A 24,822-nucleotide genomic window follows, 5' to 3' on the forward strand; every position below is an offset into this window, starting at 1 on the left:
TGTTGCGAGTTGTGATTGACTGTACACGGGTCTAAGTGGTATTTGAATGTATTTGCTTGCTGGGTCTGTGAAACACGGAGTGACTGTGTGTGTGTGGGTGTGTGGGTGTGGGTGAGTGTTGGCTGTCCCTGTAGCCGCTTCCCCCCGGGCGCTGGTCAATTAACTGCAGCGACTCTCCGCCCAGGCTGCGCTCTGCAGACTTGCAGCTAACAGGTGGAACTGAATCCCCGACTGTCAGTAAAGCAGAGGGAGAGAGAGAGCATTACATCATGGCTTTTTACCGCATTGCGTTTCGGGTAGGAAGCTGAAGTCATGGTAGCTCCCAGCACAATAGAACTAAATGATAGCCAGGACATCACTCCCTCAACCCCCCCGCCCCCTAGTCCAAGACAGCAACAGTGGGGAATAGGGCTCTCCTTAACCCTTGGCCAGCAGAATATTTTTAAAATCACACAGTTTGCTTATTGCATTATTTGTGTGTGTGTGTGTGTGAGTGTTGGGAGCTAGTCTTAAACAGACTCTTGGTAGACAGATTGTACATTTCAGTGTTGGTTTAAGTCGAGTTTGATATGACTGTGTTCTTTTGGGTGAACTGTGGGGTGGGGGGGGTAGTTTTGGGGTACAGGTTTGAGAATTTGGGGCAAGATTTAAATTTTGGACTTTTTTTAAAAGGTTTTGTTTATAATTGGCCTTTTGTGGTTCTGTGTCTGGGGAGGGGATATTTGGTGAGGGAAGGTCAGCTTTTGTAACCCTTGCTGGTAACTATACTTACGAGGGATAAAGTTTTGCCCTTAACCCTTATCCCCACCTCCCTCCAAAATTACAATGGTTGCGGCAGCACGGTGGCACAGTGGTTAGCGCTGCTGCCTCACAGCGCCAGGGGCCCGAGTTCAGTTCTGACCTCAGGTCACTCACTGTCTGTGTGGCGTTTGCATGTTCTCCCTGTGCCTGTGTGGGTTTCCTCCGGGTGCTCCGGTTTCCTCCCACAGTCCAAAGATGTGCAGGTTAGGTTGATTGGCCATGATAAATTGACCTGAGTGTGCGGGTTAGCGGGTAAATGCATGGGGTTATGGGAATAGGACCTGGGTGTGGTCGGTACAGACTTGATGGGCCAAATGCCTTCCTCCTTCATTGTAGGAATTCTATGGATTCTATCCTATGGAAAATTTACCCAGCTGAAGAAAGAGTTTAACATTTGCTGGGTATTTGGTGGTGTTTATAGAATTGTCCCTCCCCCGGATGAGTCACTGTTGTCAATGCATGTACCCATTAATGACAAGGCCAAAATTGGATGCCAGTCTGAGATTTTGTGGGTGCTGTGACTTAATTGAAAGGCAGAACAGGGTAGAGGGGCTGAATGGCACACTCCCCATTGGGGCAACACAATGGCACAGTGGTTAGCAATGCTGCCTCACAGTGACAGGGACCCAGGTACAATTCCTGCTTCGGGTCACTGTCTGTGCAGAGTCTGCACATTCTCCCCATGTTTGTGTGGGTTTTCTCTGGCTGCTTCAGTCTCCTCCCATAATCTGAAAGACGTGCTGGTTAGGTGCATTGGCTAAATTCTTCCACAGTGTATCCGAATGGACGCTGGAGTATGGCAACTAATGGATTTTCATGGTAACTTCATTGTGGTGTTAATTGTGACTAATAAATAAATTTAAAGCTTTATTCTTGATAGAATATGTGTGGCATTCATACCAAAATTCTGTGCCCTATCAGTGATGAGAAAGCCTTAGCACGGTGACCTACAGTTAAACCTTTACATCTGTTGAACACATTGGCCATTATTGCCCGTTGGTGTTGGGTAGCCAGCAGGTAAATACATGGGGTTACAGGGATAGGGCCTGTGTTGGATTCTTGTCAGTGCAGGCTCAGTGGGCTGAATGGCCTCCTACACTGTAGGGATTCTACGATTCAAGTCTTGATGTTGAGGAGCGTACTTACATAACTTGATAGAAAAGGGCAGATACATGAAAGTCCAGCTCTTTGTAATAATCCAGCAGAAACCATGCACAGAGAGAAGCATGGCCATTTGTGCAGTCACACTGCAGTTCAACCCCTGAACAGTTTGCATAACACATCTTTCTCATCAGCTGTGAAGAAAGCAGGAGAATGACGTTTACCACCATTGCAGTGTGCGTACCATTTACCCTGCACGAGTGTTTGAATGGACCAGACCTTGGTAATAACCATTGCCCAGTAACTGGTCCTTGCCCAATAATGACCCAAAGAATTTTCCACCCCCATTCCCAGCAATTGTCTGCATTGGGTAGAGAACTTATTTCCTGTCACTTGTTTAGATGGGTTCCAATATCTTTATTTGTGTAAGTAATGGAGATGCTGGTGTTGGACTGGGGTGCACAAGATGACAAGGTGGGCAGCATGCTGGCATAGTGGTTAGCACTGCCGCCTCAAAGCACCAGGGACCCAGGTTCAATTCCAGACTCGGGTCACTGTCTGTGTGGAGTTTGCACATTCTCCTCGTGTCTGCATGGGTTTCTTCAGAATGCCCCGGTTTCCTCCCACACTCCAAAAATGTGTGGGTTAGGTTGATTGGCCATGCTAAATTGACCATATCGTTAGGGGAATTAGCAGGGTAAATATGTGGGGTTACGGGAATAGGGCCCAGATGGGATTGTGGTTGGGTGCAGACTCGATGGGCTAAATAGCCTCCGTTTGCACTGCCAGAATTCTACGATGAGAGATCATACAACAACAGGTTATAGTCCAACAGGTTTATTTGAAGCTTTTGGAGCATTGCTCCTTCGTTAAGTGAGGCCATTTTAGCATTAGGTCAAAAGTATTATTCTTATTCCTCTTTCTTTAAGTTCTGGCTAAACTTTGGCTTGCATTGCAACATAACAAGATGACAGGATACATTCAATCACCATCTGTCTCTCTGAGACTATAATTTGAATGTCATGAGCTCCGTTAACTATTAGTGGTGAGCACTGCTGCCTCAGCGCCAGGGACCTGGTTCAATTCCAGGCTTGAGTCACTGTATGTGTGGAGTCTGCATGTTCTCCCTGTATCTATGTGGGTTTCCTCCGGGTGCTCCGGTTTCATCCCACAGTCCAGAGATATGCAGATTAGGTTGATTGGCCATGCTAAATTGCCCTTTAGGGTCCCAAGATGTATAGGTTAGGGGGATTAGTGGGGTAAATACATGGGGTTATGGGGATAGAGCCTGGGTAAGATACCCTTTCAGAGTTGATGCAGACAATGAAGGGTTGTGAATGTAGCCCAGTCCATTGTGCAAACCAGCCTCCCACCCATTGACTCTGTGCACACTTCCTGCTGCCTTGGAAAAGCAGCCAGCATAATTAAGACCCCGGACGTTCTCTGTTTCACCTTCTGCCATCGGGGGAAAAAGATACAAAATTCTTAAGCTCACGCACCGACCAGTTCAAGAACAGCTCTTCCCTGCTGCCATCAGACTTTTGAATGGATATTAGTTGATCTTTCTCTGCACTCTCGCTATGACTGTAACACTACATTCTCTCCTTTCCTTCTCCCTTTATATACTCCATGAATGGTATGTTTCGTCTGTATAGTGCACAAGAAACAACACTTTTCACTGTATCTCAATACATGTGACAATAATAAATCGAAAAGTTAATGGGCTGAATGGCCTCCTTCTGCAGGTAGGGATTCTATGAACTGGTTTCGCAAAGCTGCCTGGTCCCAGACTATCTCATCTCAGCATCACCTTGTAGAGGGAGGAACACTGGGTCTGCAGTCCTGACCAAACCCAGATCTCATTAAATTTTCCAAGGCTGATGTCTTTCTTGGATTAAACTTTTTTTGCCCTTTAAATGAAGTTGAAGATGATTGTTAAACTGAAGTATTAGTCCCTCACCTTCCTGAGCCTGCACCAGCAAACGTGTTTTGTCAACATTTTGCTGACTGGAGATATTAAAGTCATAACATCTTGTAATTTAAGACCATTCACTCTTGGCTGGCAAGCCCTGCACTGCAGAGGTGGCTGTTCAAACGTTGCTCAACAGGGTTGGTACTTGAATGTTCACAAACCTTGTGGACTACAACATTGAAATACTTTGACTTGCATGTGACTCAAGTTGTCAACATCAACCAAGGTTTAGGATTATCTGGCAATAAAACAACAACGAGTCAAATGCCAAACCAACAATAATTTAACAAGAACAATCAAAATAAAATATGAACACCAACGGCTCAGAGCTCTGTGGTCAACCTTGTAGCCTAAGGACTTCATGGGACTGCAGTTACAAATTTCACTGGGGGCATCAGTTATTGTGAAATAGTGGAACTCTCGTCAGTAACCGGCCTCCCTAATCATATGCCAGAGATCTCCTGAAGCAAAATGCCACATGAGAAGCTGCCTTATTGCCCCAGTCCATTATCCCCCAAATCTCCCCCTGTCTCAACCTCATGGCCTATAAAAGGTTAAATGCCTTTGTTTTGTGCTGGTTTACATTCCTATGCCCAAGGGCTTATTATGTGTACAGTCAAAACTTATATACAGATATTGATAGGCACAGGGATCTGGGTGTACAGGTACACAGGTCACTGAAAGTGGCAACGCAGATGGCGAAGGTAGTCAAAAAGGCATATGGCATGGTGGGTGGCACAGCGGTTAGGAGTGCTGCCTCACAGCGCCAGGGACCCGGTTCGATTCCCAGCTTGGGTCACTGTCTGTGTGGAGTTTGCATGTTCTCTCCGTGTCTGTGTGGGTTTCCTTAGCGTACTCTGATTTCCTCCCAAAGTCTGAGAGGCATGCTGGTTAGGTGCATTGACCCAAACAAGCGCCAGAGTGTGGTAATGAGAGGAATTTCACAGTAACTTCATTGCTTTGTTAATGTAAGCCTTATTTGTGACTAATAAATAAACTTTAAAACTTTACTATAAATGCTTGCGTTCATCAGCCGGGACATTGTTTTAAAATTGGCAAGTCATGTTGCAACTTTTATAGAACCTTAGTTGGGCCATACTTGGAATATAGTATTCAAATCTGATCGTCACACTACCAGAAGGATGCGGAGGCTTTGGAGTGGGTACAGAAAAGATTTACCAGGATGTTGCCTGGTATGGAGGGCATTAACTATGAGGAGAGGTTGGAGAAACTTGATTTGTTCTCACTGGAATGACAGAGGTTGAGGGGTGACCTGATAGAAGTCTACAAGATTATGAGAGGCATGGACAGAGTGAATAGTCAGAAACGTTTTCCCAGGGTGGAAGAGTTAATTACTGGGGGGGGCATAGGTTTAAAGGAGATGTATGTTTTTTTTACAGAGTGGTGGGTGCCTGGAACTCACTGCCAGGGGAGGTAGTGGAAGCAGATACAATAGTGACTTTTAATGGGGGAAAGCTTAACAAGTACATGAATAGGATGGGAATAGAGGGATGTGGTCCCCTGTAGGTGAGATGGTTTTAGTTCAGACGGGCAGCATGGTCAGTGCAGGCTTGGAGGGCCGAAGAGCCAGTTCCTGTGCTGTAACTTTCTTTGTTCTTTGATATCCTATAGAGGGCTATGGACCAAGGGCAGGCAGGAGGGAGTAGTTTCATTTGGCATCATGTTTGGCACAGCATTGTGGGCTGAGGGGCCTGATCCTGTGCTGTACTGTTCTCTGTCCTGTGATAATAACCCTCCAATGTCCAGTGCGTTCAGGAAAGGCAACTTGCAATATGATGCTCCCCCTGCATCAAATGAAAGAGAAATTACTTGACTGCGTTTGTTGATCAGACAATGGCCTTTGACATATTTAAATAGAGAAACCTTGTGCAAAGCCTTAGACAAACATGGATGTCCTGATAGAACTGGAAATCTGATGTAGTCATTTCACAATAAAATGATGGCCAGAGTCACTGACTGTGGTGAATACACTGACCTCCACTGTCTTAATAATGGTCTGAAGCAGGAGTGTGCCATCGCCCATCTGCACTTCAGAATATACTTCACTGCTATGCTTTTCTGAGGCTTCTGATGGAAATTTTGATGGAATATACATTCAAATCGGAACAAATGGGAATCTCTCCAACCCGGGAGAACTTAATCTTCAACTGAGGTCTCCGAGATGATGACACAGGAATTGCTACTTGCTGAAGACTGTGGCTTTGTATCACAATACAAGTGTCATCTTAAAGGATCGTGGGCTTCGTTCAAAAGTGGCTGATGATAGGCTAGCCATCAGTTTAAGGAAGACAGACACTCCTCCAACTGCCACTGAACTTCTGACTATACCACATCTACCGGAACTGTCAATGGCACAACTCTGAAAGCTGTAGATATCTATCTCAGAAGACAGTCTCCAGATTTGGTGGCACAATGGTTAGCACTGCTGACTCTCAATGCCAGGGTCCCAGGTTCAATTCCAGCCTTTGATCGCTGTATGGATTCTGCACATTCTCCCTGTGCCTGCATGGGTTTCCTCCGGGTGCTCCAGTTTCCTCCCACAGTCCAAAGATGTGCAGGTTAGGTTGATTGACCGTGCTAAATTGACTCTTATTGTCAGGGGGACTAGCAACGTAAATATATGGGGTTACAGGAATAGAGCCTGGGCGGGATTGTGGTCAGTGCTGACTCTATGGGCCGAATGGCCTCCTTCTGCACTGTATGGATTCTATGATTAAATTAATCAGCTGCATTGACTGTAACGTGGCAAATAGAATTGCCCGAACAAGCTCAATATTTGCCCATTGACGCAGGAGTCTCTGGAGGAAACAAGATATAAAACTTACAGCAAAACTTGCTGTGTACAAAGCTACCTTCCTATACACCTGTGAGACATGGACTACATACTGTATAGACATTTAAAGCAACTGAATTGGTTCCACGTGAGAAGCATTCAGAACACCCTGGACATCAAATGGAAGGGCAAAGTACCAAACACCGAGGAACTTTGAAGAGTAGGAATGTCTGGGAATGAAGCACGTCAGTATCCTGCTGGGATGGGACTGACTCCAGGGAGACTGAAGGTCACATCCTCATTCGCAACTTCAACTTGGGACACCGCCTGTGAGGTAGACCAAGATGAAGATTTAAAGTGAGCCGTGATGGCGTGTACACCACAGACCGGGAGGAAACGTTACACCCGAACTAGGGTGCGATCTCCAGTCGTGGATCAAACAGCAACGGACTAAAAGCAAGCTAGAAAGAACAGGCAGCTCCCAAAAAAACCGCGGTAGGCCTTGCAGATTGGAAGTTGGGCTCCACAGCCAGGTTAGAACACACAGCGGGTGGTCGTGTATGCAATAAACAGCCACCTTCAGTAATGTAGGAAAACCAACAATGATCAGGGTGGCACAGTGGTTAGCACAACTGCTTCACAGTGCCAGGGACCCGGGTTCAATCCCTGGCTTGGATCACTGTGTGAGTGGAGGTTGCATGTTCTCCCCGTGTCTGCACGGTTTCCTCCCACAGTCCAAAGATGTGCGGGTTAGGTGGATTGGCCATGCTAAGTTGCCTTTTATGTCAGGGGACGGGTGCGGTTAGCAGGGTAAATATGTGGAGTTACGGGGATGGGGCCTGGGTGGGATTGTGGCTGGTGCAGACTCGATGGGCTGAATAGCCTCCTCCTGCACTATACTGATTCTATGCTTGTATTGCAGGATACTGGCGGTTCTACTGTACCTTCTGCTTGGCTGTTTAATATTAAAAGTGAACTAAAGGAGCAATCTAGTGTGTGGATTCTCTGCTACATTACTAAATTGTTGTTTTGGAAAGAAAAGATTGCTATTGCCTACATCCATATCTTCACTTTGAATCTGTTTTGTCAACAGGTGATCATTGAAAGATACAAGGGGGAGAAACAGCTGCCTGTGCTGGATAAGACCAAATTCCTAGTTCCTGACCATGTCAACATGAGTGAACTTGTTAAGATTATTCGGTGAGTGTTACCCTCCAGCAAAGGGAAGGGAAAAGCACCTCTGGTGCGGCGGAGACGCAAGGCGTTGGAACGGGTGCTTGGTTTGAACTGTCAGGGTTCTTTACAAACAATGGAAAGATGTATTCGCTGTGGGCCAATGCTCGCTTGCTTAAAATGCCTCTGAGCATTTTGAGCAGAGGAACTGATGTGAAGAACCAGTTTTTTAAAAAAAAAAGCAATGAAGAGAGGAAAAATAAGTGAAACATTCTGACATGACCTTACAGCAAACTGCACCAAAACCCCTCTCATAGTGAATGCTAGAGGGAGCAGATTTGCTTGTGGCTGTGTGGTGTGACATATAGGTGCTGGAGCAAGGTAACTTTTTGTGAGCTGTCCCCAGCTCACCCTCTAATTCTATCTTTCACTCTTGTTCTATGTTCTTTAAATTTTAACTCCTTTTAAACTTTCTAATAATGAGTGTCTTTTAGACAGGTTCTTGATTAATAAGGGGATCAGGGGTTATGGGGAAAAGGCAGGAGAATGGGGATGAGAAAAATATCAGCCATGATTGAATGGCGGAGCAGACTCGATGGGCTGAGTGGCCTCATTCTGCTCCTATGTCTTATGGTCTTATGTTAGTGGACCTAACATAGATGAAGCTGACCTTTTGTTCACCCTATCTGTAACTGCAACACTATATTCTGCACCCTCTCCTTTCCTCCTACCCTATGTACTGGGGCAGCACGATGGCACAGTGATTAGCGCTGCTGCCTCACAGCGCCAGGGACTCTGGGTTTGATTCCCAGCTTGGGTCACTGTCTGTGCGGAGTCTGCACATTCTCTTCATGCCTGCGTGGGCTTCCTCCAGGTGCTCCGGTTTCCCCTCTCAGTCCAAAAGACGTGTTGGTTAGGGTGCATTGGCTGTGCTAAATTCTTCCTCAGTGTATCTGAGTGTGGCGACTAAGGGATTTATACAATAACTTCATTGCAGTGTTAATGTAAATCTACTTGTGACACTAATAAATACATCTAATGAATGGTATGCGTTGTCTGTCTAGCGCGCAAGAAACAATACTTTTCACTGTATGCTAGTAAATGTGACAATAACAAATCAAATCAAAATAAGCCTGGGAAACAGCTAAGGTGAAACTCAGCCCCCACCCCCACTTTGCCCAATAGGTCTCTATCCCTATATTTAACGTTCTCAGGTTTCACAATGCTGGAGGATATTGGATGATGTGGATGTTGCTTGGCGAATGTGCACAGTTCAATTCCAGGCAGAAGGGGCTGAGTGCCTTCTCTTCCTACGTTCCTCCTTACAGCAAAGTTTGCAGTGGTTAGCACTGCTGCCTCACAACTCCAAGGACCTGGACTCAGATTCCCGGCTCGGGGGTCACCATCTGTGCAGAGTCTGCACGTTCTCCTCGTGTCTGCGTGAGATTCCTCTGGGTGCTCCGGTTTCCTTCCACAGTCTGAAAGATGTGCTGGTAAGGTGCATTGGCCGTGCTAAATTCTCCCTCAGTGTACCTGAACAGGTGACGGACTGTGGCGACTAGGAGATTTCAACAGTAACCCCATTGCAGTGTGAATGTTAGCCTACTAATAAATAAATGTTAAAAGTTCAGTTGATGAGGAAATAGAGGCTCCTCCTCATGGAATCATTCCCAGTGCAAGTTATTCCCTTCAGGAGAGCAGCAAAGCAGAGCTGTCATTAGATGAGGGTTGCATTTGTGTTATATAGCTGATTTTTAAAATCTAAATCCTTTCAGAACCATGATATGTTCTTACACCTGTTTGTTCTCCAATCTCTGAAAGATAACAACCAGATGATGTTTTTAAAGCTGCTTTTTAAATTTTTAATCTTGAGTTTTCCTCTTTCGACATTGTCCTTTGAAAGCAGTTTAAAATTTGTCTGTGAGCGAACCCTGCACATTTTGTTAAACTTAAAAACCTGGGACCACAGAGTGCTGCGTCAGAGAATGGTTTGCATTAATCACCCATTACTAACTGTGCTCCTGTGGGGAATTGTCCAGCTGAAGTCAGCGGGAGAGTGAGAGGGAAATTGGAGCAAGAGAAAGTTGGGTAAATTCAGAGGATGTAAATTTGTCATGTAACTGACCCACTGGAGCCCCACCTTATCCTTAAGTGATCATGATCTAGGCAAATACTGACAATATCCTACACAATCTCATTGCCATGGAAGGTGGTGGAGGTGGGGTGCCTCACATCCTTTAAAAAGTACCTGGATGGGTACCTGGCACACGATAACATTGGGGGAGTTAGTTCAAATATTAGCGTGCTTGCTTTGCATGTGAGAGGCCGTGGGATCGATGTTCATATTCTTCACTCTGAGCATCACGGTGGCACAGTGGTTAGCACTGCTGCCTCACAGCGCCAGGGAACTGGGTTCAAATTCAGCCTTGGGCCACTGTCTGTGTGGAGTATGCACATTCTCACTGTGTCTGCATGGGTTTCCTTCCGCACCCCAAAGATGTGTGGGTTAGGTGCACTAGTGTTGACTCAGAAGGAACTCTTCAAAATGCAGCTAATAAAAATACAACAAAATTTACTCCAACTTATAAATCAAAAAAAAGTTTAATAAAGAAACTTCATTACTCCAAACTTGGGGCCTTGCCCTGGGCCACTCCAAGTTCCCCACAATTCTACATAGTTCCTTATTTATAGTAAATCAGCTGGTCAGCTGACTATTACACCACTCTAATTGGTCCCATGATTTACTGGGTCAGCTGACCCCTAAATCTTGTTCCCATTGGTCACATTACATCCAATACAAAGTTGTCACTGGTTACGTTCTAACAGATAGGATCAACTTAGCATAGCCAAATGTCTGGGGTGTTTGCAGGGTAAATATGTGGAGTTACAGGAATAGGGCCTGGGTGGGATTATGGTCGATGCAAATTCGATGAGCCAAAAGGCATCTTCTGCATTGTAGCATTCTGTGATTTAACATCCTGGTGTTGAACTCCAGGACAGTGACCTGTGTGTGTGTGTGTGTGTGTGTGTGTGTGTCTCTGTGTGTGTGTGTGTTTGCTCAGCATGTTGCAGCCATCATCTGTAAAACAAACGTGTTTTGCTCAAATGTAGAACAGAAACACAAAGGGAGGGAGGGTGGGATTGGAAGCAGCAAGCCCTGATCTCCATCTGGAGTCAGGATTGAGATCAGTTCCCCAGAGAGTCTGTGGATTTCTTTGGGTTTGCTGAGTTCAAAACATAACCAAGCATTTGTGGAGGTTTTGTTTTTTATACATACTTAAGTTTGCGTTCCAGTTCAAGTCACTCAGTTGCATTTGACTGACCTTTTTAACAAGGAAATGTTGGCGCAGTCATTTAGCAGAGAATCCTTTGTGCTGTTTTGCATTGAGAACCAGTGGTTTGTTTTTGTATTGTTAGTGTGTAAACTTGGCCTTGATTAAGATCTAAAGCAATAGAAGACGGACCTGTCTCAATTTCCTATTTCATTTAAATCACTTTGTCTTTAAACATCATCCAAATTGTACAAGGATTGTGATCAGGGATAAGAATCACGGTGAACTATGAGCCCAGACTAATAAATGTTAGCTTCAGATTTATTTTACTAGTGTCACAAGTAGGCTGACATTAACACTGCAATGAGATTATTGTGAAAATCCTCCGGCACCTGTTCGGGTACACTGAGGGAGAATTTAGCATGGCCAATCACCTAACCAGCACGTCTTTCGGAAGACGTGGGAGGAAACTGGAATATCCGGAGGAAACCCACACAGACACGGGGAGAATGTGCAGACTCTGCACAGACAGTGACCCAAGCCAGGAATCGAACCTGGGTCCCTGACGCTGTGAGGCAGCAGTGCTAACCACTGAGCATTTCATTGTTCTTGTACAAGGATTACAGAAAATTAATGTGCAGATACAGCAAACAATTAGGAAGGCAAATGGCACGTCTGACTCTGTCAGGTAGTGATAAGGAACACCACCTGAGTTTGTTTTTTCTGCCTGTGCCTAACAGCAGTGTTGAGACAGCTGTAGAAAACTTATCAAGGTCTAACAGTTCAGGTCAGCGCTGATCGATTATTATCATCAACTTCATCAATGACCTTCCCTTTAAAAGGTCAGACATGGGGTATGTTGAGTGATGGTTACACAAAGTAATTATCACAGAAGTATCCACAAATGGAACCTATCATAAACAGGGTGAAAGTTGGGAATGGTGAGAGTGGGATTGTTGTGGTGATAGGTAAACTCTTCTGGATCCAGGCAGTCTGGGAAACCGGAGTTGATTCATGCCTTGACTAACCATTCAAAACACTTCATAATGGTGAATGTCAGAGCCACTGGGTGGTAGTCATTCAGGCACCCTGCCTGGTTTTTGTTTGGTACTGGGATGATGGTTGCCTTCCTGAAGCAAATAGGGCTCTCAGATTGGTGTAACGATAGGTTAAAGATGTCTGCGAATATTCCCACCCGCTGGTCCGCGCACAGTCTGAGTGCTCATCCAGGCCTGGCGCTTTCCACGGGTGAACTTTCAAAAAGGCCGATTTGATGTCTGTGATGGTGACCTTGGATACCAGTACAGCCTGTGGTTCCGGGGTGGAGGGCATGCTTTCGCTGCCCTCTTGCTCAAAATGAACATAGAATGTGTTGAGCTCATCAGGAAGTGGTGCAATGCATCTTCACCTTGTAGCCTATTATGTCATGTAGACCTTGCCATAATCAGTGGATGTTCATGTGGCTAGCCTGGGACTCTAGCTTGGTCTGGTACTGCCTCCTTGGCACCTTTGGTTCTCCGCTGATCATATCTGGATTTCTTGTATCGGTCAGGGTCACCCTACCTGAATGCCACAGGCCTGGATTTTAGTAAGCAGTGGACATCCCTGTTCATCCATGGTTTCCGGTTGGGAGGCACTCAGATTAGCTTCTTTGGCACACAGTTATATTTAATAGCCGCATAGACAAATATAGATTTCTAAAGGGAAAAACATGTTTCGGTAATTTGCTGGAATTTTTTGAAGAGGTAACAAAGAGGCATTGGTGAAGATAATGCTGTTGATGTGGTGTGCAGGATGGCAAAAGGCATTTGATATAGTGCCACATAACAGACTTCAGTTAAGACTCATGGAATGAGAAGGGACAGAAACGAGATGGATTTTAGAATCTTTTTGAGGAAGTCTTGACTAGAGCGGATACAGGGGAACCAGTAGATGTATTGTTTGGGTTTCCAGAAGGTGTTCGACAAAATATCTCACAACAAATTAAGTCGTAAGAGCCCATCATGTCGGAGATAGTATATTGGCATGGATAGAGAACTGACTAATGCTCAGGAAACAGCAAATGGGGAGAAGGGGTTCTTTTTCAGGTTGGCAGCCTGCACCCAGTGGGGTTCCACAGGAATCAGTGCTGGGACCGCAACTGTTTACAATATAAATGACTTGGAGGAAGGAAGTGAATGTACGATAGCCAAATTCACAGATGACCCACAAAAATAGGAAAAAGGGCAAGTTGTGAAAGGGATGCAAACAGTTTACAAAGTGGTTAAGTAAGTTGGAGTGTAATGTGGGAAAATGTGGAGTTGTTCATTTTGGAAGGGAGAATAAAAGAACAGAATATAATTTAAATGAAGAAAAACCGCAGAAAGCTGCAATACAAATGGTATTGGGGAGACTTATGCAGATTTTCAACCTTCAGGAAAACAAAGATCTTCTTTTCAGCTAACCAACAGAATTTTTAAAACAACAGGGAGAGAGGGAAAATACTTCTTTTTAGCTTGCTGTCCCTTCTAAAACGTAAACTCAAACCTGCAGCTCCAAACTGAAAATGAAAAAAAAACCTGTCCAAAAACAGACAACTGTCCTCCTAACAATGCCGGTCATAAAAATGATCCCCGACTAAGCGCAAATAACCCCATTTAAACCACTTGCGTAGCAATAAAAGGACTCGTGGTCAACCCGGCAACAATGACAGCACTGAAGCTGTGTGAGCTGCAGAAATCATGTTTTTTTAAAAGAAACCTTTTTAAAGGTACATCAGAATCATAGAGGTTTACACCATGGAAGCAGGCCCTTCAGCCCAACTTGTCCATGTCTCCCTTTTTTGATCCTCTAAGCTAGTCCCAATTGTCCACATTTGGCCCATATCCCTCTATTCCCATTTTACCCGTGTAACTGCCTAAATGCTTTTTAAAAGACAAAATTGTACCCGCCTCTACTACTATCTCTGGCAGCTCATTCCAGGCGCTCATCACCCTCTCTGTGAAAGAATTGCCCCTCTGGACCCTTTTGTATCTCTCCCCTTTCACTTTAAACCTATGCCTTCTAGTTTTAGACTCCTCTACCTTTGGGAAAAGATATTGACTATCTAGCTGATCTATGCCCCTCGTTATTTTATAGACCTCTATAAGATCATCCCTCAGCCTCCTACACTCCAGAGGTACAAAGTCCCAGTCTATCCAGCCTCTCCTCATAACTCAAACCATCAAGTCCCGTCACGTCAAATCATCATGATAAAAAACTCCTTTGATTTGAAGAAAGCTGCATGTGTGTGTCAAATGGGGACAGAAGTTACTGTGATGGTCTCATGATCAAATTGGCCTTTTATACTTGCTGGCTTGTCATGCATGTAAAGAATATCCAATTTGGAAAAAGTTAGTGTCTGGCAGTCTGTGTTCCTGAAACAATGGGCACATTTTGGTATCGGGTGGCATTAAAGAACGAAAACCTTACCCAAACACACAGATTTTGGCTAGAAATTCAATAAGTATTTCCCAGCAGTTGACTCTGAAACCAGGCAGTTTTAAGAATATAGCATTCTTTAATTGGCACAGTGGTTAAGCACTGCTGCCTCGCAGCGCCAGGGACCTGGGTTCGATCCCCAACTTGGGTCACTGTCCATGCGGAGTCTGCACGTTCTCCCCATGTCTGTGTGGGTTTTCTCAGGGTGCTCCGGTTTCCTCCCACAGTCCGAAAGAAGTGCTGGTTAGGTGCATTGGCCGGGCTAAATTTTTCCCTCAGTGTACGCGAACAGGCACCGGAGTGTGGCGACTAGGGGGTTTTCACAGTAACTTCACTGCAGTGTTAATATAAGCCTACTTGTGACACTAATAAATAAACTAAAGTAAGCTCTTTAAGGCTACAGCGATTCAAGAGGGTGGCTCACCACCACCTTCTCGAGGGTAATTAGCTTTGGGTAATAAGTACTGGCCTAGCTGGCGACACCAGGGACCCATGAATGAATGAATGAATGAAAGAACCCAATGTGCTGACTGAGGTTTTGGTTTCTCACTGTGTGTACATTTGCCAAACCATCAGAGGAATCCTGACGGGAAGAAGCTCTGCACAAAATAGCTTTTTATCTGGCAGAGGTTGGCTATTGACTGATCCTTTTAAAGAGTCTAATGAGGTCGCTGACTAGAGTGTGTAAGCGTATCTCCCTTCAAAAGAGTCTGAATTATGGAACAATGGAGCAAAGTGCTGTGCTCCTTCATTTTATTCTGGCATCTTTCCTTATTCCACATTCTCAGAACTGGACATTGGTTCCAGTCGGACATTTTTGTTAAAAAATGACACGTCTCATTAAGAAAGTGGAGTCTTTGCCACATGAACCACCATCTGTGCATTGGTTGCTACTGCAATATTAATCCAAGGCCTCATTCAAGGACACTATTGTTACAGGAAGTGTTCACGCTATCCATACTTCACAGGAAAAATTGTAAAGAGGTTTAATCCTTTAAACATGCCACCACATTCTATGCATATGCATGTTCTTTTATTTAGACCATTAGTTTCACTTGGCCTGCTCATAGGTTCAGTCTGGAATCAAAATGGTGAGGTTACGGCCTGCTTGTCTTCATCGGTCGGGGCATTGAGTACAAAAATTTGGCAGGTCGTGCTGCAGCTGTACAGAACCTTAGTTAGGCCTCATTTGGAATATTGTGTACAATTCTGGTCACTGCACTACCAGAGAGATGTGGAAGCTTTGGAGGGGGTGCAGAAGAGGTTTACCAGGATGCTGCCTGGTCTGGAGGGTATTAGCCATGAGGAGAAGTTGGATAAACTCGGTTTGTTCTCACTGGAACGACAGAGGTTGAGGGGCGACCTGATAGAGGTTTACAAGATTGAGTGGCATGGACAGAATGGATAGTCAGATATTCTTTCTTAGGGTAGAAAAATCAAGTACTAGAGGATATAAGTTTAAGGTGCACAGGGAAATGTTTAGAGGAGATGTGCGAGGCAAGTTTTTTTACTCAGAGGGTGGTGGATGTCTGGAACCCGCTGCCCGGGGAGGTGGTGCGAGCAGGTATGATAGCGACATTTAAGGGGCACCTAGACAAATATAGGATGGGAATGGAAGGATACGGACTCTAAGTGCATATGATTTTAGTTTAGGCAGGCATCATGATTGGCGCAGGTTTGGAGGATCGAAGGGCCTGTTCCCGTGCTATACTGCTCTTTCTTAGAGGTCGAAAAAAAGCAAGGGAATTGAACTAATGAGCATGTTTAACATATTGGTTACTTTATTTGTTGACTATTTCTGCTTTTGACATTGAGTCCACTCAACAAGGGACAATTTTTAAATTGGGGTTAGGTCATTCAGCAGTGAAACACTTCACAGAAATCTGGAACTTTCCCAAAAAAGCTGAGCGGTTGAGTGAAAATGTTAATACTGAGATTGATGGATTTTTGTTTGATAATGTTTAGTCACAATCTTATGGGAGAATGGGGTTGAGAAACTTATCCGCCATGATTGAATGGTGGAGCAGACTCGATGGGCCAAATGGCCTAATTCTGCTCTTTTATATTTTATGGCCTTATTGTCTTAAAACCCTGATATCCGTCATTGAAATAGTCAGCACTTATTGTGGGAATCAAAAATTGTCCTGGGATTCGAACACAAACTTTCTGGTTTATGATGCAATTGATTCCAATTTAGTAGATTAATTGGCTGATGCAGTTGGAAAAGTAGACTTTGCCTATGTATTTTCTCCTCTTCCATTTCCTGTTCAGCTAACGTTTTTTGTCGCTTTCCGGCCATTCAGCCCATTGAGTCTTGCTCTGCCATTCAACCGGCTCATGGCTGATCGTCTACCTCCGTGCTAATTTCCCACGCTAACTTCATATTCCTTGATGCCATCATTAATCTCCAGAGATCTACAGATTCCTGTCTTGTTGCACACTCAATGATTGCTTATAAATAGTTGGGCTTCACGGGTGTACAACAGCAATCTGGGTAGTTCCTCCCCCAGTTGCAATGATACAAGTATCCACATGGGACAGTAGTTTTCCATACGGGGAGCCACATGGCTCTCTGCTCTGGTTTCCTCCCACAGTCTGAAAGACAGGCTGGTTAGGTGCATTGGCTGAGGGGTGATCTTATAGAGGCCTATAAAATAATGAGGGACAGAGATCAGCTGGATAGTCAATATCTTTTCCCAAAGGTAGGGGAGTCTAAAACTAGAGGGCATAGGTTTAAGATGAGAGGGGAGAGATACAGAAAGATCCAGAGGGGCAATGTTTCACATAGAGGATGGTGAATGCAGAGGTAGTAGTAGTAGCTGGATACAATTTTGTCTTTTGAAAATTAGTTAGACAGTTGTCTGCGCAAGATGGGTAGAGAAGGATATGAACCAAATGCAGGCAATTGGGACAACTTAGTGATTAACAAAAAAAAGGGCAGCATAGACAAGTTGGGCTGAAGGGCCTGTTTCCATACTGTGAACCTCCTGATTCTATAATCTTGCATCTGCCACATCTCAATGGTCAGCCAACGCGATGAGAATCATCTCCCAAAGCTGCCTGAAGGGCGGGGTGGGTGCTGTATGCCAGTAAGGGAGTCGATGGCTTGAGAAGTGAGGGAGGGGCTTGTTAGCCAAGCCATGCCCACCTCGGTCTAACCGGTGAGGCAGCATTAGCAGATCCGTGAATGCTGGCCCATCATGATGGGAAATGTGCGGCTCAGCCTCAGGTGATCTCAGTGTCTGCCTGCTAACCATTGTTACCCCAGCTGCAGCTTTGATACAATTCCACCTACAGACTCATTTACTGAATATTGTCCATGAATAGATATCTGCTGACTCAGGTCGGTTGCAAACCGCGAGAGCAATAGTAGTAATCTTACCCTGAAGGTTATGTTACTAACTTGCAACGCCTGATTGAAGCCAGCTATTATTTATACGGCGCATCTCTCCTGGGATAGTCCAGGAGCGTGGAGTCTGCTGTTTCCCACTGTCCTGCTGTCAACGGGACCTTTGGCCAGGTCAGCCCAGCAGATTGACCAAAGCAATGAATCATGTGAGTGACTCATTGCAAAAATCACAGAATCCGAAACGTTGCTTGCATAGAAGGAGGCCATTCGGGCTATCGAGTCCATGATAGCCAGCAAGTAGCCATCTAACTCAATCCCACTTTCCAACTCTTCATTTGTAATCTTTAAGTTTACGGCACTTCACGTGCATATCCAAGTATTTTTTTAAGTGCAATTTGTGTTTCTGTCTCTCCCACCCTTTCAAGCAGTGAATTCCAGATTCCCACCCCCCACGGGGTGAACATAAGAACATAAGAACATAAGAAACAGGAGCAGGAGTAGGCCATCTAGCCCTTCGAGCCTGCCCCGCCATTCAATAAGATCATGGCTGATCTGTCGCTGCTCAGTTCCACTTTCCCGCCCTCTCCCCATAACCCTTAATCCCCTCTCTTATCAAAAACCCATCAACCCGCGTCTTAAAAATATTTAGCGAGGCAGCCTCCACCACTTCAACGGGCAGAGAATTCCAGAGATTCACCACCCTTTGAGTGAAGAAGTTCCTCCTCAACTCCGTTCTAAACCCTTTTATCTTGAGGCTGTGCCCCCTAGTCCTATTGTCTTTTTTGAGCGGGAAGAGTCTCTCCACCTCTATCCTATCCATCCCATTCATCATCTTATACGTCTCAATGAGATCTCCCCTCATTCTTCTAAACTCTAACGAGTACAAGCCCAGTTTATTCAGCCTCTCCTCATAGCTCAACCCGCTCAACTCTGGTATCAGCCTAGTAAACCTCCTCTGCACTCCCTCCAAGGCCAAAATATCTTTGCGCAGGTGTGGCGCCCAAAACTGCACACAGTACTCCAGCTGCGGCCTCACCAATGCCCTATACAGCTGCAGCAAGACCTCCCTACTTTTATATTCAATCCCCCTCGCTACGAAGGCCAGCATCCCATTCGCCTTCCTGACCACCTGCTGCACCTGCAAGCTGGGTTTTTGTGACTCATGCACAAGGACCCCGAGGTCCCTCTGCACCGTCGCCTGCTGCAGTTTTTCGCCCCGTAAGTAATAGTCCTTCCTACCATTCTTCCTACCAAAGTGGACCACCTCACACTTGCCAACATTAAATTCCAAATATTTCTCCTCAGATCCCCTCCGAACGTGACCCTAAATCAGTGTCCTTGTTATTAGACCCCCCAATCAAGGGGAATTGGGTTTTGTTATCCACTTTATATGGACCCCTCATCATTTTATGCATATCGCTCAGATCTCGCCTCACCTCCCACCACCACCACCACCACCACCACCACCACCCCTCCACCCCCCCCCGCCCCCCCCGCCCCAAGCCTTCTCTGTTCTAAGAAAAACAATTGGAGTCTATCCGATCTTTCTTTCCTCATCACTGAAAATATCTCATTAAAAAAATTTACCTATTATTGGGAAGGGAGCAGATGTGGGGGAGATGGGAAGTGAGAATGGATGTGGGGAGTGTGTGTGGCGGGGGGGGAAATGTGGGGGTAGAATGAGTGTGGGGATAGGCCAAGTGGGTGTGGAGGGGGGGATGTGGGGTAGAGTGGGTGCAAGTGGTGCAGGGGGTTGGTGGTGGTGAGTATTTGGGGAGGTGGGGCTGGAGGGGGTATCCAGATTGTGTTTGGGTAGGGGAGTGGATGGTGTAGGTGGGAGAATGGGTGAAGTGGGTCTGTGGGGTTTGTGCATGTGGGTGGAGGGAGCTGATGGGGGTGTGGGTGGTGTCAGGGACTGGTGTGGGGGTGCAGATTAGTGGTGGGGGTGGTGTGTGTGTGCACCTGTACACTTGTGGATGCATACATATCTATTGCTCTATCATGGGATTACACTTCTATCAGAGATGGATGAAACACACAGGACTTAGGATGTATTTCAACCGCCCACATCACAACCCTCCCCAGCTAGACTGGGACCTCCTTTAGACACGGCGTATGTTGAAGAAAGGGGCACATACACCATGGGTGTTGTGGAACTATACAGTACTGGCAATCCACCATGACAACTCAATGGTATACAACAACAGTTGTCAAAGTTCGCAGATGACACTAAGATAAATGGTGGAACAAAGTGTGCAGAAGACACAATATCTGCAAGGGGACGTAGAAAGTCTAAGTGAGTGGGCAGGGGTCTGGCAGATGGAGCACGATGTTGGTAAATGTGAGGTCATCCATTTTGGTAGGAATAAAAGCAAAATGGGCTATTATTTAAATGGTTAAAAAATTGCAGCATGCTGCTGTGCAGAGGGACCTGGGTGTCCTTGTGCACGAATCACAAAAAGTTGGTTTGCAGATGCAGCAGGTATTTAAGAAGGCAAATGGAATTTTGTCCTTCGTTGCTAAAAAGGATGCAGTTTAAAAACAGGGAGGTTGTGTTGCAGCTGTATAAGGTGCTGGTGAGACCACACCTGGAGTACTGTGTACAGTTTTGGGCTCCTTACTTGAGAAAGGATATATTGGCGCTGGAGGGGGTGCAGAGGAGATTCACTAGGTTTATCCTGGAGTTGAGAGGGTTGGCTTATGAGCAGAGACTGAATGGACTGGGGCTATACTCAGTGGAATTCAGAAGAATGAGGAGGTTTCTTATAGAAACAAAATTATGAAGGGAATAGATAAGATAGAAGCAGGGAAGTTGTTTCTACTGGCAGGTGAAACAAGAACCAGGGGGCATGGCCTCAAAATAAGGGGGAGCAGATTTAGGACTGAGTTGAGGAGGGACTTCTTCACACAAAGGGTTGTGAATCTGTGGAATTCCCTGCCCAGTGAAGCAGCTGGGGCTACCTCACTAATGTTTTTTAAGGCAAAGATAGATAAATTTTTGACCAGTAAAGGAATTAAGAGTTATGGTCAGTGGGCAGTTAATTGGAGCTGAATCCACGAAGAGATCAGCCATGATCTTATTGAACGGCAGAACGGGCTCGAGAGGCTAAAAAGCCTACTCTTGCTCCGAGTTCTTATGTTTTTATGTAACTTGTACCATAAGGCAACCAGGCAGAAAGCTTACAAATGCATAAGCAGTTGGGAAATAGATGATCAAGAATCAAGTATTTTTATTTGTGTTTTTCACAATTTAAATAAAAATTCTGAAGCTAAGTTAGAGTTTGGATGGGGAATATTTTTTGTCTTGCTGAGGTGGACTTGTGTCTCTGCCAGAATTGGTGGGGAGATGTAAAGAAAGCACTTGGATACTCATGTTGTGACTGCAGTTGATCCAAATGAACACATGCTCAAAGTGTTAGTCATGGGATACTTGTTATTGATGGAAGATTCCCTCCTGGTGTGAGGGGCATCACAACAGCTTTTCTGAGAATTGGGGCAGGGAAAGCATTGTGTAACTAAGTGAAGAGTACTTGGAACAGATGTGAGAAGGTGGTGGAAAATAGACAAATAAATGAAACCTGCATTTTAGGTTCATATTGAAAATCTAATTGCATCCGCTACAGCACAGAAGGAGGCCATTTGGCCTATTGTAACCATACTGGCTCTTTGGTGAAGCTATCCCTTTTCCCTAGATCCCTGCAATTTCTGTTCCCCTCCACACATTCTGATTCCCTGCTAAATCTGTATCCTTTCAGGCAATACGTTCCAGATTACAACAACTTACTGAACACTCCAAAGGCTATCGACCCTGGCAACATTCCAACAATAGTTGAACTGTGCTCCAGAACTAACCACCCCATTAGCCTAGCTGTTCAGTGCCACTACAGCACTGGCATCTACCTGGCAAGCTGCCCAGGTAGGTCCCGTACACAATAGGCAGGACAAACATAGCCCAGCCAATTACTGCCCCATCAGTTTACTCTCAATAGTCAGTAGAGTGATGGAAGGGGTCATTGACAGCGAGATCAAGAGGCACTTACTCCGCAGTACCCTGCTCATGGGCACTCAGTTAGGGTCCCACCAGCTCCTGACCTTAGTCTAAACATGGAAAAAGAGCTGAATTCAAGAGGTGAGATGACGCTGCCTTTGACATCAAGGCAGCATTTGGTTGACTGTGGCATCAAGGAACCAGAGCAAAACTGGAGTCAATGGGAATCGGGGGGGGGGGGGGAACATTCCACTAGTTGGAGTTGGCACCTGGCACAAAGCAGGAGGTTGTGGCTGTTGGAGGTCAATCAGACAGGACATCACTTCAGGCCTTCCTCAGACTAGTATCCTAGGCTCAACCATCTTCAGCTGCTTCACCAATAATCTCTCCACCTCCCCGCCCACCCATTTAAGAAGTGGCGATGTTCACTGATTGTTCAATGCCATTTGTGACTCCTCAGTTTCTGAAGCAGTCCACGTCCAAATGCAGCAAGCTCTGGACGATATCCAGGCTTGAGCTGATAAGTGGCAAGCAACATTCCTGCCATTTAAGGGCCAGGTAATGACCACCATCTCCAACAAGAGAGGATCTCACCAATGCCCCTTGACATTCAGTTGTATTACTATAGCTGAATCCCCCACTATCAACACCCCGGGGATTACCATTGACCCGAATTGGACTAACCATATAAATACTGTGCCTGCAAGAGCATTTCAAAAGCTGGGAATCCTGTGAAGAATATCTCACCTCTTGACTCCCCAAACCCGTCCACTGTTTACACACACAAGTCTGGAGAGTGATAGGATACTGTCCGTTTGCCTTGGTAGGTATATGCTTTTGTTTCCTCAAGGGTCTTTCTCTTGTCTTGTTCCTGGATATAGTTGTTCTCGCAATAATCAGCCACGCGGCCCAGGTTCTGGTAACTCTCAATCAACGCCCTCTAGATGCTCTAGAAGCTTGACACCATCCTGGATTAAACAACTCACTTGATTGAAGTGCATCCACCACCTTCAACGTTCACTCCTTCTGCCACCAACTCATGTTGGCAGCAGTGTGTACCATCCACAAGATTCATTGCAGCAACTCGCCCAAGATTCCCTCAACAGCATCTTCCAAATCTGTGACTTGTACCATATCAAAGGATAAGAGCTGCAGATACATTGGAATATCACCACCTAGGAGTTACTCTCCAAGTTTCTCACCATTCTGACTTGGAAATATATCACCATTCCTTCAGTGTCGCTGGATCAAAACTCTGGAATTCTCTCAGTAACGGCACTGTGGGTGTAGCTACACCACATGAGCTGTAGTGGTTCAGGAAGGTAGCTCAGCACCACCTTCTCAAGGGGCAACTAGGAATGGGTAATAATGCTGGCCTGGCCAGTGACACCCACATCCCCTGATGGACACAAAAAAAAGAGAGGATATGTTGCCGAAAACACGTTTTGTTCATTGTGTCAAATCCATTCATAATCTTCAACACCTCCTTTAAATCTCCTCTTAAACGTTCTCTGGACGAAGGAGTACAATTTATAAAGTGAAAAACAGAGCGTACACTTTATGTACACAGGATTATCCTGTCAAGTTTATATACCTGCACAAATATACTTACACCTTTGGAAAAGAGAGTCAAAAACGTAGCCGTATGTGGAGACAACTGCACATGGGGAAACATCTAAGCTGGCACTCCAGAGCAGTACTGAGGGGGTGCTGCACTGCCAGCAATGCCATCTTCTGGATTTTAAGCCAGCAACCCCTCTGTGCTGTCAGGTGGACATAAGAGATCCCACGCCACCACTTCAAAGAAGAACAGAACTCTGATGAAAGGTCTTTGACCTGAAACAACTCTGTTTCTCCCTCAGCACTCGTTGCCTGACCTGCTGAGTATTTCCAGCATTTTCTGTTTTCATAACAGCGGAGTTATCCCTGGCCAATTTTTATTACTCATTCTCACATTTCCAGCAGTAATGTGAGTAGATCTTATGGATTTACGGACTTACGGGCGGCACGGTGGTCGGAACTGCTGCCTCACAGCGCCAGGGACACGAGTTCAATTCCGGTCTCGGGTGACTGTCAGTCTGCATGTTCTCCCCATGTCTGCATGGGTTTCCTCTGGGCGCTCCGGTTTCCTCCAAAAGTGAGGGTTGGGGTAATTGGCTATGCTAAATTGTCTGTTAGTGTCAGGGGTAAATACGGGGGGGGTTATGGGAATAGGGCCTGGATGGGATTGTTGTCATTGCAGGCTCGTTGGGCCAAATGGCCTCCTTCTGCACTGTATTTTGGAAAAGCAAATGGAATATTGGATTTAATGGTAGAACTATAAAATATAATAGCCCAGATGCAACGTAAATCTATATGTGTGATCTATATAGATCACAATTGAAGCACTAATATTGGACTCTACCTTACTTTGAGGGAAAAGAGAGGGAGCGCATAGATTTGTTAGAATGCTGCCCAGGGAATGATAGGAAAAGAATTGGGGTTTATTTCCTTAAAGGGAGGAGACTATTGGGTGATTTGAGCGAGATGCTTTACATTCAGAAGGAATGGGATTGGGTAGTGAGTGTTGGGGAAGTCTCGAACAAGGGCAAATAGATTAAATCTAAAGGATGTAGAACAAAAAGGAGAAACCTATTTTATTGTCAAGAGGTGTGAGGCTGTGGGATGCAATATTGCAGTTAGATAAAGGCATAGTTCAGTTTGAGTTTATCTATTAGTGTCACAAGTTGGCTTGCATTAACACTGCAATGAAAATCCCCTAGTCGTCACACTCCGGCGCCTGTTCGGGTAATGTGATGGAGAATTTAGCATGACCAGTGCACCTAACCAGCACATCTTTCAGATTGTGGGAGGAAACCAGAGCACCTGGAGGAAACCCACACAGACACAGGGAGAACGTGCAGACTCTGCACA

The 24,822-nt window shown here is 45.4% G+C and overlaps 1 protein-coding gene across 1 annotated transcript in view; it reads left to right on the plus strand.

Annotated features, from left to right (window-relative positions):
• LOC145353825 (microtubule-associated protein 1 light chain 3 alpha) overlaps window positions 1-24,822 on the plus strand; it is a 37,591-nt gene that overhangs the window by 4,234 nt on the left and 8,535 nt on the right. Inside the window, exon 3 of the mRNA XM_080204668.1 lies at window positions 7,762-7,868. Within this exon, the coding sequence (XP_080060794.1) occupies window positions 7,762-7,868 (107 nt within the window). The remainder of the gene's footprint in view (window positions 1-7,761; window positions 7,869-24,822) is intronic.

This window comes from Carcharhinus amblyrhynchos, chromosome 16, assembly GCF_965287045.1.
Source record: "Carcharhinus amblyrhynchos chromosome 16, sCarAmb.v2.hapA, whole genome shotgun sequence".
Taxonomy (NCBI): Eukaryota; Metazoa; Chordata; class Chondrichthyes; order Carcharhiniformes; family Carcharhinidae; genus Carcharhinus; species Carcharhinus amblyrhynchos.